The sequence below is a fragment of the Tamandua tetradactyla genome, chromosome 10, assembly GCF_023851605.1.
Source record: "Tamandua tetradactyla isolate mTamTet1 chromosome 10, mTamTet1.pri, whole genome shotgun sequence".
Taxonomy (NCBI): domain Eukaryota; kingdom Metazoa; phylum Chordata; class Mammalia; order Pilosa; family Myrmecophagidae; genus Tamandua; species Tamandua tetradactyla.
In genome coordinates, this window is record NC_135336.1 from 3,790,173 (window position 1) to 3,805,028 (window position 14,856).

A 14,856-nucleotide genomic window follows, 5' to 3' on the forward strand; every position below is an offset into this window, starting at 1 on the left:
TAAGGAGGGGTGGGGGCAGGACAGAAATGCATATGGCTATAAAAGGGCAAGATGAGGGATCTTTATTTATGGTGATGGAAATTATCTTTATCTTGACTATATGAATGTCAATATCCCGCTTGTGATACTGCACTATAGTTTTATAAGATGTTACCACTAGGAAACTGGATAAAGGGTACCATGAGATCTCTCTGCACTATTTCTTACAAGTGCATGTGAATCTACATTTTCTCAAAATAGTTTAATCTATGTATTTATTTTAACTTTTTCCATCATTTTATTTTTAACTAGTTTTATCATTTTTTAATAGTGGGTTTTTGCATGCAGTATTTAGTTGGATGTTGTTTTTTTTTTTTTACCACCAACAATGGACATCTTTTTAATTTATCATAGGCATATTTAAATAAAGTATTCATATAATCCATATAATCATTGTGAAATTTAAAATTAGGGCAACAAGAAAAAAATCTACACATTCAGATAGCAAAGTTCTTAAATTCTAACTATTAAACACTAATTTAGCTACCATTTGATCAGCTGTTAAAACTGTAAATGTTCTAGAGTTTAATTTAAAAACATGAAAACTGAATTCAGAATCAGAAGTAAATGAACCTAACTGAATTATCAATGCTGATAACACAACCATACACAAAAAAATAATTTAAGAAGCTTTCAAATGCAATGCTCTTATTATACTTCCTTTGTTGGAAATAGTTTAAAAACAAAAGCACACAAAAGAATGCTAGAACTTTAAAAATCCATTTGTTGTTGGTAGCGGTACTATGTAATCATTCCTAAACTCTCATGTGTGTAGCTGGGAAAGAGGACATGAGTAAATATTCTGATGTTGTTAGGAACCAGGGTTTTTACTAACAGAGAAGGGAGAGGTACAAGTATGGAATGGGGTAAGATGAGAATCTTTGGTACCATATATAAATTGGAATTACCTACAAGAAAATCATTTTTTTTGTAATGTATATATTTGTGTGTATATGTGTGCATGCATGTGTTTCCTAGACCTGTCCACTGAAAGGGCCTAAAAGCAGTAACATCCCAGTGTAAATAAGCATATCTAAAGCCCAAACAATGGTTTCTACAGCATTCCTCACCAAAAGAAACCTGAGCTCCTTAGAAGAAAGTCTGAGTTCTGGTCTGGAGCAGGGAAATTACTAGGTAAGCCTGGAACGTCCTATGGTTCAAGAAAGCAGGAAAATATTCAAAAAATGACAGGGACACGTCAGAACTACACAGGAGATCAGCTTGAAGGGGCTTTCACTGGCCAAATGTAAGACAATTTAAGTATCAAAAGAATTACAATGACACCGGATTATAATATATTGAGGAAAAAAATCAACTTTTTTGATAGTAGAACTTTATGAAGAAGGGGTACAGGTAGAGAAAAGAAAGCTCTTCTTTACAGAAGCATGCCAGCAAATGGTATAATGACAAAATTAGAAAATCACTCTTCTGCAACTATCAATGTAACACATCATCAAGGATGTTCATTCAATTGATACTAAAACTATTAGTTCAAGTTTGTTGGGCAAGAGGACATTCACCTAATCTCAAAGTATTACCCAACAGATTATTTATTATACTTTATATATACAAACATATATAAATAGACATTACCACAATAAAAATATTTTTAAAACAAAGGAAAAAAGATACCTTTACAATGGAGAGATTTGTCAGTTATCATCTTAGCATTAGCAACTGTGGAACAATCTAACATTCGATGTCTCCTAATGTGATATAGTAATAAGGACACAATGTCACCCATGTAATAACACGACAAAAATGTTTAACCTAAATCTAATCATGACAAAACAATAAGGTAATTTTAGAATATGGGCATTCTACAAGGAAATTTAACCTGGACCCTTCAAAAATTTCAGTGTCATTAAAAACATCCTAAAAAAAAAGTGAGGATTATTCTAGACTGATTAAAGGAGATTAAAGCAACATAACAATGAACTGCAGTGTATGCATCTCGACTGGATCCTGACTGAAAAAAAATCAGCTCTAAAGGCCATTTTGGGACTATTAAGGAAATTTAAAATAGATATTACTGAATTAGGGATAATTATCTTAGGTAGGATTATGGATATTGTGGTAATATAGGAAAACACCCTCATTCTTAAGAGGGGGATGCTGAAAAATTTAGGTGCAAAGCATCATGATATATGCAACTGACTGACATTTTCTTCATTGTGAAATATAACATATATAGAAAAAAGCAATAAATTTCCAAGTACATTTTAACAAGTAGTTATACATCAGATTTTAAAGTTTGGTATGGGTTACAGTTTCGCAATTTCAGGTTTTTATTTGCAACTGACTTTTAAAAGATTCGGAAAAACGTTCATGTGTGTATGCAGAGAGACAGAAATAAAACAAACGAGTCCAACAGATAGAGTTTTCCTTGAAATAAATTATTACACTCTTAGAGAGCAGCACAGTTTCATCAAAGTTAGTTAAAATGAGAGATACAGAGGAAAAAATGCATCTATATTATACCCAAACATCCTATTTTAAATGGACCTATAAACACTAAGGAGGTTGAAGACTGTGTCCTTGAATGGACGGCTTTGGGACATACTGTACAACAGTTGGAGGGGTGTATTCCACATTGCTGGCACTCTTTTTTGTCAGTACATTTACTGCTAAACATCAGAAAATTCAAGAACAAACCAACAATAGGAACAAAAGCAAAACAAACTGAAATGTTGTGAATTGGAATAAAGTAACTTGCAAAAATTACAATTAAATCTACTTTGTCCAGCCTTCTATCAATCAGGACTCCCATTAACTAGTACTTTTGCCATTTTTCGGTACTAAATCACTATTCCAAAAGACGACCAAGAATCACCACTGGATCCTGACATGAATTCTAAATCACCAAAGTAAATTATATTCAGTTAACTTTAAAATTCTACAAGTTTAGTAATATTCTAGCTCTTGTGAAACTTGGTAACCCACGTTCCACATATGAGACAGCTCTCTATCAATCGACATCTGATTAACCAGAACTGTCCGTTGATGAACAATGGTGGCAAACAGGATGGAGTAGAGGAGTGGAGCACAATATACGATTTCACAGTAAAAGCAGACAAGCATCACATAGCAAATACTATAAAATAGAACTTTGAACAATGAAGGCAATAAAAAACTAAACATTTCTTATTTATAACGTATAACTGTATTACTTTGTTGCTTTCATTATTAAATGTTTTCTAAAATCAGTTTTATAGATTTCACGATCACTCTTAAAATATTCATATTGCATATAACTGCCCTCTTAAAATCAGAAACCATTCTCTTTTTACTTATTTACTTAATTCCTGCTTGTTTCAATAACAGCTAAAATCACCCTTAACTGTGCTCTGAACAGAACCAAAAAAACCAACAGATCTGGTTGCCAAGTGGTTTGTAAGATTCTGATGGGCATATACAGAATGAACCAGAGCTATTATATGTGATCTTCAGCAAGTTTCCTAATCTAAAAAAAGGAGGATAATAACAGTATATATCCCATAAGGCTATTATGATATTTAAGTGAGCCAATATAAGCAAAAAATATTAGAACTGTGCCTGCATATAAATATTATGTTATTTGTTACTGTTGAAGTTGACGTGTATATGACTGAAGCAAACAGTTAGATAGAAAAATGCATATCAGCTTTCTCTATCTTGAGAAGAGCTTTGAGAAAACTCCCTCAGAACTTGATCTCACACTTGTCCTCCTAACATCTGTATCTTCTTCCATTATTAGACGTAGTTAGAACCCAAACTCTTAGAAAAAGTTTTAGTTGAGTCCTCTATCCAATCAAAATACCGCTTTAAAAAAAAAAAAAAAACTAGCTTTCACTGTTAAACTTACTGAGTAAGTTTCTGTAGCTACTATCGCTGATATGATTGAAACAGTTCTTAGGAAAACCAGCTTGATTTTGTGAATTTCCCCCCATGTGTATTAAAGCAGGGAAACACAACAACAAATAGAACAGCATGAGAGCCACGATGCTAATTTACTAACTAATGCTGAAAAGTATATTTGCCTTAAAGTTCTGACTTCTCTCCCTAGGGGAAATCTATAAATAGAAGCCAAATTATAATCAAATGTTTGCTGGGATAGTATAGTATAGAGATCAGACACTCAAGCCTCCAGGCAGCATACAACCTTCTCTGAACAGTCCTGGAAAAACATTTCCCAATTCTGCCTCTCCAACTCCCACTTCTCTGTAATTTCCATGCTGCCCATCCACTTTCTGCTATGACAGGCTTTCTTTAGATATGCTAATATCATCTATTAGACTATATCAAGTCCCACTCTTGCTGCTTTCAACCTGAGACAGACACCTTTTAAGATGTCTTCTGCAGAAAATCGAGCTCATTTATTACATGATTTTACTAAACCAATTCTGCGTTCTGCTGGTGGCACCTACATTGTGCCGCATACACCCACCATGATACCCTCAAATCACTTTCTCTTCCTTAACCCTTAACTTGGGTTTCATTCCCCTCTACATTCAGTGACGTCTTCACATAGCTACAGCCACAATCTATAAAAAAGTAAACAACTTCATATGACTCTAGCCCAAACCTTGCTTCCATCACATTTGTTGGCAAAGGTAGTTTAAACTCAATATATCCAAACTGAACTCGTGATCTTCCTCCCAAACCCACCTCTTCTCCAGTGTTTCACTGATGTTAGTGGCTGGCACCACCATCTGTCCAAGTTGCATAAGTCTAGAAGTTATCCACAGCAATGCTCCTCTTCCTCTCCTCCAAATCTAATCAATCCTATACAGTGCATCTCCCAATAGCTCTCAAATCCATCCATTTCTTTCCACATCCACCTCTAACAACCTGGTCCACACTGCTAACATCTCTCCCAGACCACAGTAATGGCTTCTAACTGGTCTTCCCATATCTAGTGTTTCTCCAACAGCTGGATCATTTCACTCTCTGACTTGAAACTTTTCCAGGACTTCACATTGCTCTGGCGCCTGCCTGCCTTAAGTGCTGTCATACAGCCCCTCACCCTCTCCACTCCAGCCATATCACCCATCTTGCAGCTCCTCAAATTTGCCTCATTCCCACCCATCTCAGGAACTCTGCTCACTGACTTGCCTCTGCCTGGAATGTCTTTCCCTCTCCACTTGCCTTCCCCCTCCTTTCCCTACTCATCACTATGCATCCTTTGGGACTGCAAATCAAACAGCATTTCCTTAGGGAAACCTGATTAGCTTAGATCCCCCTATGATGTACTTTTCTTTTTTTTTTTTTAACATTTTGTATTGTGAAATATAACATATATAAAAGAAAGAATAAATTCCAAAGTACATTTTTAACAAGTAGTTATAGAACAGATTTCAAAGTTTAGTATGGGTTACAGTTCCACAATTTCAGGTTTTTCCTTCCAGCTGCGCCAAGACACTGAAGACTGAAAAGAAATATCAGTATAATGATTCAGCAGTCATATTCATTTGTTAAATCCTAACTTCTGTTATAACTCCTTCTCCCTTGAACCTTCTCCCAAAATCTTTAGGGATATTTTGGCTATGCCCATTCTAATTTTTTCATGTTGAAAAAGGGTATCAACCCCCAAGAGAACCTCTTTTGTTGCTCAGATTTAGCCTCTCTCTCCAGCCAACACAACAAGCAACTCACCACCACCCCACCATCCCCCACCCCCCACCCACCCCCACCACCCCCCACCCCCGTCTACGTGGGACACGGGTGTGGAACTTGCTGGCAATGTGGGACAGAAATCCTGGAATGAGCTGAGACTCAGCATCAAGTGATTGAGAAAATCTTCTTGGCCAAAAGGGGGAAGAATGAAATGAGACAAATTAAGTGTCAATGGCTGAGAAATTCCAAACAGAGTCGAAAGGTTATCATGGAGGCTATTCTTATGCATTAGATCTCACCTTGTTATCCAAGATGTAATGGAGAGGCTGAAGGGAACTGCCTGAAAATGTGGAGCTGTGTTCCAGTAGCCATGTTTCTTGAAGATGACTGTATAATGATATAGCTTTCACAATGTGACTGTGTGATTGTGAAAACCTTGTGTCTGATGCTCCTTTTATCTACCTTATCAACAGACGAGTAAAACATATGGAATAAAGATGAATAATAGGGGGAACAAATGTTAAAATACATTTAGAGTGAAATGCTGGTGATCGGTGAGGGGGAAGGGTGGGGGTATGGGATGTATGAATTTTTTTCTGTTTTCTTTTTATTTCCTTTTCTGAATAGATGCAAACGTTCCAAGAAATGATCATGATGACAAATATGCAACTCTGTGATGATATTGTGAATTACTGATTATATATGTAGAACGGAATGATCAAAAGTTATGAATGCTTGTGTTTGTTTGATGTTTTTTGGTATTTAAAAAAAATTTTTTTAATTATTTAAAAAAAGAAAGAAAAGGGGTGTTGACAATATGAGATAGGGGATGGAACTGATTTCAGGACTTATCGGGTCTAGGAAACATCGGAAGGTTTTAGATTTCTGAAAAGTAAACTTATTATGCGCAACTTTTGTAGGATCTCAGATAGAGCCCTGGGTGTTTAGGGTTAAAAAGAATGATGTTGGGTGGGATTTGGCAAACCTTGCCAATTAGCAATATCTAGCTGAAGTTTGTATGAGAGTAGCCTCCAGAACAGCCTCTCTACTCCATTTGCAATCTCTTAGCCGCTAATATTTTATTTTATTACATTTCTTTTTCCCCTTTTAGTCAGGATGGCATTGTCAAACTCATAGAGCCAGGGCCAGGCTCATCCCTGGGAGTCATGCCCCACATTGTCAGGGAGACTTTCACCCCTGCATGTCATGCCCCACATAGCAGGGAGGGTACTGATTTTCTTTGCAGAGTTGGGCTTAGAGAGAGAAAGGCCACATCTGAGCAACAAAAGAGGTTCTCTGGAAGTAACTCTTAGGCATATTCATTAGTCAGGATTATCTAGAGAAACAGAACCACAGGAGATATCTGTAAATATGAGATTTATAAAAATTTCTTATGCAAGTCCAAAATCCATATGGCAGCTGTGAAGCTTGCAACTCCAATGAAGGGTCTCAATGAACTCCACAGGAGATGCTCACTGGCTAAAAAAGAAATGACAATTCTCTCTTTTCCATTAAAAGCCTCCAATTGAATGGATCAAATCCAACTGACTGGATTGTCTTGTTTCCTGAAGACAACACACCCTTAGTTGATCACAGATGTAATCAGGCACAGCTGCAATCAACCGAATGATGACTTAATAAAACAGCCTTCTGGTTTATCAAGCAGCCATGACATATCGTTGCAATAATGGTTAGGCCAATGCTTACCTGAGAGACAACTGGGCACCATCACCTGGCCAAGTTAACACCTGAACCTAACCGTCACAGGATAATTACAGGTAGGCTTATCTTCTCTGTTCCAGAAATCAAAGTTTTATAAGAGCAAACCTCAAGATCAGGGGCTTGGCCTACTGACTTCGGAACGCCTACTGTTTGAGTATAAGGGGTTTCCCAGGTGGAAAAGTTTAATAGTTCCTTATTTTTTCTTCAGTCCCTCAAGGGACTTTACCACTACTTTTTAATTATCTGATATGCTTTTATATAGCAAACACCCTGAGTTTTTCTTCCATAGTGCTTATCACAATTTATAACTATATGCCAGTGTGATTATCAGACTAATGTGTGACGCCCCTTCTAGACCGTCAGCTCCACAGCAACAAAGCCTGTCCCTGTTTTACTCACCATTGTATTCCCAGTGTTCATATGGGGGCCTGCCACTTATTAAGCACTTAATATCTGTCAATAAACAAATCACCCCTCTTTAGGTTCCCTCTCCATTGTTCCTTAATATGTTTGAGAGACACATTATCTTCCTATGTCAAGAAAGCTGCCATAGTCCCAGCCCTCAACACCTGCCTGATAATTGTTCTCCTACCTCAACTCTATTTCAATTCCCATTATATTAAATTCCCACAAGAACGTGACATATCCTATTTTCTTTGTATTTATTTTCTTAATAGCCTATAATTAAAGTTTTGATTTTTTTTAATCCAAAAGCTATATAGGATAGAGTATTAAGTACAGTAGTTAAATAGTTTCAGCCAGTATTGGATAAGGTTACCTGAAAATAATTCCTTGTCTTCTGAATTAGCTGATGATTCAAGTTGCCTTTTCTGTTTTAAACATTTTCCAGGTCTTTGGCAGAAATAAAGGCTGTTGAATTCTTTTTGGTTTACATCAGAATCAGAAGCACAAAATAAATCTAAACTTGGAACAACTTTCCTGAATGCCTTTTTAGTCCCCAGCACTTGAACTTTCATATGTGAAGCCTTCTAACTCATCTGCTGGACATTTTTGCTGATTAGTGAATAAATTATCTTCCTGAGAGTACCATTTGTCATGTAGTCTGCTTTGTACCATATTGTAAGTTGAATGGGTGATTCTGTTGCTTTTTTTTGTTTTTTTTTTTTTTTAGCTTTTAAAAAGAGGAATTTAATAAACTACAGATTTACCATTCTAAGGCCACGAAAAATGACCCAATTAAAGGTAGTCTTTAAAAGTGCCCAAATTAAGACACCAACAAGAGGTTACCTTCACTCAAGAAAGGCTGATGAAGTTCGCAGTTTCTCTTTCAGCTGGAAATGCACATGGCAATCATGGTGATGTCTGCTAGCTTTCTCCCCAGGTTTCTTGTTTCATGAAGCTGCCCCAGGGGCATTTTCCTTCTTCATCTCCAAAGTTTCTGGCTGCATGTGCTCTTGTAAGTTTCATGACTCTGTCTCTCTTTCTCTTTAAAATGCTGCCAATTTTAAATGGTTCCAGTTAACTAATAAAGACCCACTTGGAATGGGTACAGTCACAATTCTATGGAAGATATCTAAGCAAAAGTTATTGCCCACAGTTGGGTGGGTGAAATCTCTATGGCAAGAATCAAAAATCTTCTAACCAGCAATACCGAATGAGGAATAAAGGATATGGCTTTTCTGGGGTTCAAAACAGATTCAAACTGGCACATGTGGTTTCTCTTGCATGTTGTAGGTTATTTTTCTCTTGCTGCTTTCAGGATTTTCTACTTCTCTTAAACATTTGACAAACCGATTAGTATGTCTTGGGGAAGGTCTATTTTTTTTTAATTAATTTAAAAAAATTAACTAACACAACATTTAGAAATCATTCCATTCTACATATGCAATCAGTAATTCTTAATATCATCACATAGATGTATGATCATCATTTCTTAGTACATTTGCATCGATTTAGAAAAAGAAATAGCAAGACAACAGAAAAAGAAATAAAATGATAATATAGAGAAAAAAATAAAAATACAAAATACAAAATATATATAAAAAAACAGAACAAACAAACAAACAAAAAACTATAGCTCAGATGCAGCTTCATTCAGTGTTTTAACATAATTACATTGCAATTAGGTAGTATTGTGCTGTCCATTTTTGAGTTTTTGTATCTAGTCCTGTTGCACAGTCTGTATCCCTTCAGCTCCAATTACCCATTATCTTACCCTATTTCTAACTCCTGATGGTCTCTGTTACCAATGACATATTCCAAGTTTATTCTCTAATGTCGGTTCACATCAGTGGGACCATACAGTATTTGTCCTTTAGTTTTTGGCTAGTCTCACTCAGCATAATATTCTCTAGGTCCATCCATGTTATTACATGCTTCATAAATTTATTCTGTCTTAAAGCTGCATAATATTCCATCGTATGTATATACCACAGTTTGTTTAGCCACTCGTCTGTTGATGGACATTTTGGCTATTTCCATCTCTTTGCAATTGTAAATAATGCTGCTATAAACATTGGTGTGCAAATGTCCATTTGTGTCTTTGTGATTCTGTTGTTTAATACATTTTTCTTAAAGTTCCAATGGAGAGGAGATTGAAAGCCATCTAGCGAAGAGTCAGGGGCAGATACTTCTTTATTTATGAATCCTTTTGCTTCATATGTTCCCTTTTTCTGATAATTTATAAAATTAGGGACAATTCTCTTTTGAATATAAGTTGGTGATATTTTGGCTTCACAATTCATTTGTGTTAGACCCAAACAAAATATAACAGACTCTGAATCACCCCAGTTTAGGAAGGAATTACAAGCTGCTTTCCTTGAATCTATATTGATTAGAAAAGGATTATTCTGCACAATGTTTGGGTTACAACTGGAGTCTTTCCAGTAGCTGGTCTGACTGTAAGAAATCTCAGGTGGTAAAATGCATGCTGTTTCTCCTAGTTCTATAAAGGAAGATTTATAATTTGAAAAAAAAAATGGATATTGCTGCATGAATTTCGATCCACATTTTACACTAACACCTTAGATAAAGCTAAGGCCTCTATCAACTGAAATTCCAGACTTCACCATTCCTGCTCATTCCTTCCTACCATCTCAACAATCTACTTTATTATTCCTTCTAAATATCCTATCTACACCAGTCATAAAATTCTACTTTATAATATCTGCACGTGATTTACTCTTTCTTAACCCTCTTCCTTTGCCAAATCATGTCTTTTTCTTTCTCAAAATTTCTCTTGGAAACCTTCACAGATTGATGCAGTCCAATGTTATCACTCTTTACCAGAAAAAATAAATAAACTTACAGATTCTGGGCCATGGTTTATTCAGCCCAATAATCTATCTTCAACAGCGACGTCAACAGAGCATATTATGGTTTTGCTCCCTGACACAGTCCTCAAACATTTGCCATTACCCACATACACTAATTTCGTTGAATAATGTACAAGCACTGCATCTATGACTATATACATGCTTTGACTTTTTATGAATATGTATAGCTTTTTTGGGGGGGAGGGGCATGCATGGTCCAGGAATCAAACTCGGGTCTCCCGTATGAAAGGCAGGTATTCTAACCACTAAACTACTCGCTTACCCAACATGTATAGCTTTTTTAGCCTTTTATATTTCATAAGGTTTGAACTTCATTAGTTTACCATCAACCACATAAAGCTAAACTTCCTTAGTTTGTTCTAAATTTATCTCTTTCAAGCATCAAGATAGTCCTCTAGTAGCATTTTCAGATTTAGTGAACAAGCTGACACTTTCCTCAATTTTAAAGGAAATCAATATAGCATGTATCATGCCCTCAAACTTTGCTTAAAGGGCATGGCCTGGCTGTATTCATATTTTCCTTCCCAGTACCTGTAACAGTGTCTCATAGCGAGAAGGTGCCCAATACACATTCAACAGAATCGAAGAATCGCTGCTGAGGACAGATGTCTTAATGTTCACAAATGCCAAAGAGAAAGGAGAACTTCTTAAATATGTTAAATCTGCTTCTAATCAAGAAAAATGATATCTGGGCTGAAAATGGTAGAAAGAATCGATGCCCAATGTAGACAAGGAAATAGTAGCAGAATACCTTGCTGCCATAAATTAATTCAAACTCACGAATGAGATCACTAAGTTGCTGCCAGTGGAAGAAGGATGGAGACCCAGAGGCTTGTCAAAGACTAGAAAAGAGCAAATAAACATTGGTCTGATTTAAAAAAAAAAAACACAAAAAGAACTGACAACAGTAGAGTATATTGAACATCAATCCTTTTCTAAACCCAGATTACTTTAAAAATAGTTTCTAATCACTTAGAAAAGAAAATGGTAAGCATTAGTGGAGTGAGTTATACAAGACTAATCTAATTTCCTTTCTTTTTGAAAAAGAGAGTGTGTACAGATTGTAGACGAAAAAGATGTCATAGAAAGAATATGTCAGTGAGATTTCAAAAAGATATGTGACCAGGTTCTCATTATACTCCTGTTGACAACACAACTATAAGATGGATAATAGTGCAATTAGGTGGCTAGGTAATTGAACAACCATAACTAATAAGTACTAATTAATGAAATGCTATTAACCTGAAGGGCAGTTCTGCCAGCAAACTTCAGGACTCAATCTATGGCTTTCTCTTGTTCAATGATTTTTTTCAGTAATTTGAATGAACATGCAGATGGTTATTGTACTACTGCTGGCATCCAATATGTAGCTGACACGAACCTAGAGGGAATAGCTAATTTATAGTCTGAAAGATATAAAAAGACAAAGATAAGCCAGAAAAATAGGATCATTCTAATGAAATGAAGTTTAATAAAGAAACTATCTAAGGGTTCAATGCTTGGGCCAAGAAAATATATATACCTATGAGATGGGCAAGGTGTGGCTTAGTTGCCACAAATGTTAAAAAAGAAAAAACATAATGACTTTAGTTAACAGCAAGCTTAGTATAATTTGACAACAAGATCAGTCTGATAAGATGTAAGTATCAGAAAAGCTAATGTGATGCTAGCTGCAGCAGTGGTAGTATCTCAAATATGAGAGACAGTAGTCCTGCTCAACTCTGTACTGAGACACAACTAGGATACTGCATACCTTTCCATGGGTCACAGTTTCTAAAGGATTATAACCAAATTTGCACATGTTTAAAACAGAACAACCAGGATGCCTAGGAGCCTTGATACCATTCCATTAAAGGAAAGGTAGAAGAAAACAGAGATATTTAAATAGGAGAAAACGATGCCTTGGAGGGAACATGATCTTCACTCACTCATTTAATGAACAAGCAAACCTATTCTGGACCAGACATTCTGACAGTGACTGGCTGGAGATACAGAGAAAAGACAGCCACAAGAAATGTACATGTATATGTGAAGAGTTGAAATAACCATGATCTAAAAAGGAATGAAGTCATTCTATATAATTTCATAAGGTAAAAAAAGGACAAATGTAAAAAAGAAGTAACTAACTTTAGCTCCATATAAGGAAGAATATTCTAAAAGTCAAAGCTGTCTAATAATGGAAAAACCTATCTGAAAAGACGGCAAGGTTCTCATCTGTAATGGTACAATTAGAGGAGATATTGCTGACACAAGGCAGGCACTGAGCTAGAACATCTTCAACAGCCCTCACATACTCGACTACGATTCTTTTCTTCCCCAGGAACTGGACTTGCACCAGATTCATCCTATCTATTTACTTCAGCATTTCAGATTTTCTACATCTGTTACTTCAAACTTTCTACCCTGTCCTCCACTTACCAAAACTTCATAACTGGGAATGGATTTAAGAGCAATAGGAACAAAGCGAAATAGGAAGAGACTAACCCATCAGCAGATGGAACACAAAAAATCAACACTGTTCTGTGGTGCCTCGAATTTGTAAAAAAAAAAAAAAAAGTAGAACTCTCTCTCCTTTAATTAATAAAGCCAATCTAAAATATTCATTATGTTCAACTAACGGAAATAAGGAGTCATTTTTTTCTAATCAACAAGGAAAAAAAAAAATTAACTTAAGACCACTCGGAGAATCTGTGTCCTAAAGAAGTACTTCAAAAACCTATTATAAAATTATGTGGAAACTAAGTTTAGAATACATGTATTTACTTCTGAAAGAAACGATTCATGGGATACGGTAGGCCAAATACCATGAACTAATCAAATTGTGGAACTCTGATTAAATGGCTACTCAAGTTTAATCCATTTAAAATCACAGGCAGCATGAATACAGAAAGGAAGCCAAGGCCATTTAGTTCTGGCTTTTATAAATTGGCTTAAGATTATTTAAGCTTATCTTTCACTCTTTTTTATGTTGTAATGTTAACATAGTCTAACATACTGGCTCTTACGCTACAACTGGGTATTTAAGGAATTTGCCCTCCCAAACTGTTTATATTAACTTCTCGGAAGCAGTCCATCACACTTCAGTGCTTTCTCAATTTGGATACAATAAATAGGCCACAATTCGATTTCCAAGGGCTCTTTCTTTGAAACAGCAGCCCCAAAAGGCAAAACTGAGAAAGAAAAAGCGTCTTTAAACCACCAGCCCTGAAAGAAGGCTTCCCCTTCGGTTAGCAACTCTGACGGCTTTCTACCATTTCTCAACACACTTTCTTGTTTCAGTCAAAAAAAAAGAAAGGAAGGAAAAGATAGATTCCTGTTTCCCTGGGAGTGGAGATCCCCTTCCGGAGAAGCGGCTAAAGCCAGGCTCCCCACGGGATTTCATCTCGTTGCTAAGGCAGCGCCGGCCGGAGTCGTCGGGCGCAGGGGCAGCTCCCGCCCGCCCGGAGCTCGGGGCCGCCCCAGCCTGCGGCGGAGCAGCCCCGCGAGCCCCGAGCCCCCCGCAGCGGCGTCCCAGCCGCGGCCCCGACCGCCCCACGGGGGCCCCCTAAACCGCGGCGGAAGGCGGGGGGGCGCGGCTCGACTTACAGTGACACCATCCTAGGTGACAGCACCAGTGCAGCTTGAAGCACTTGCCATGGCTGTGCGTGGCACAGATGGAGAGCCCGTCGCACGGCTGGAAGTCGGGTCTGCGGGCCGCGCAGCTCCGCGCCAGGGCCTGAGCCTCGTCCACTTTCTCGCTCTTCCAACCCCGCTCGGGTGCCGGCGCCGCCGCCGCACTCATCTCCTCTCCCTCCGCGCGGGGCCGAGACCAGGAGCCCGGGGGAAGCGGCGTCCGCGCGGCCAGGAAAGCCGACCCGGCTGCGGACGCGGGAGGGCGCGCGGCGGCTGGAGCGCGCCGGCCCCAGGCTGGCCAAGGAGCCGCCCCGAGCGCTGCGAGCGGGGGCCGGGCCTGCCGCCGTCCCCCAGCGCGTCCTCCCTCGCGCCGCCGCGGCGCGCGCACACGCTCGCGCGCCCTCGGCCAATCCCGCCGCTTTGCGGACGCCCTGCCGGGGGCGCGGTCGTCGGCGTTTCCTCGCTGCGCCGCCGGTGTCCCCCGACCCTCAGCGCGGAACCCGACGGAAGGCCGTCACGAACATGCCCACGCCGCGGCGGCTTGGTGTGCACGCGGGCCCCCAGCTTCCAAACACATTTCCCGTACACACTC

General features: G+C 38.3%; 1 protein-coding gene across 1 annotated transcript in view; it reads right to left on the reverse strand.

The window, feature by feature from the left end:
• The window catches only part of C10H3orf70 (chromosome 10 C3orf70 homolog), a 109,612-nt gene extending 95,070 nt beyond the window's left edge, over window positions 1-14,542 (reverse strand). The window contains exon 1 of the mRNA XM_077117774.1: window positions 14,238-14,542. Coding sequence (XP_076973889.1) covers window positions 14,238-14,433 — 196 coding nt within the window. The 5' untranslated portion in view covers window positions 14,434-14,542. The remainder of the gene's footprint in view (window positions 1-14,237) is intronic.
• Window positions 14,543-14,856: the final 314 nt, after the last annotated feature.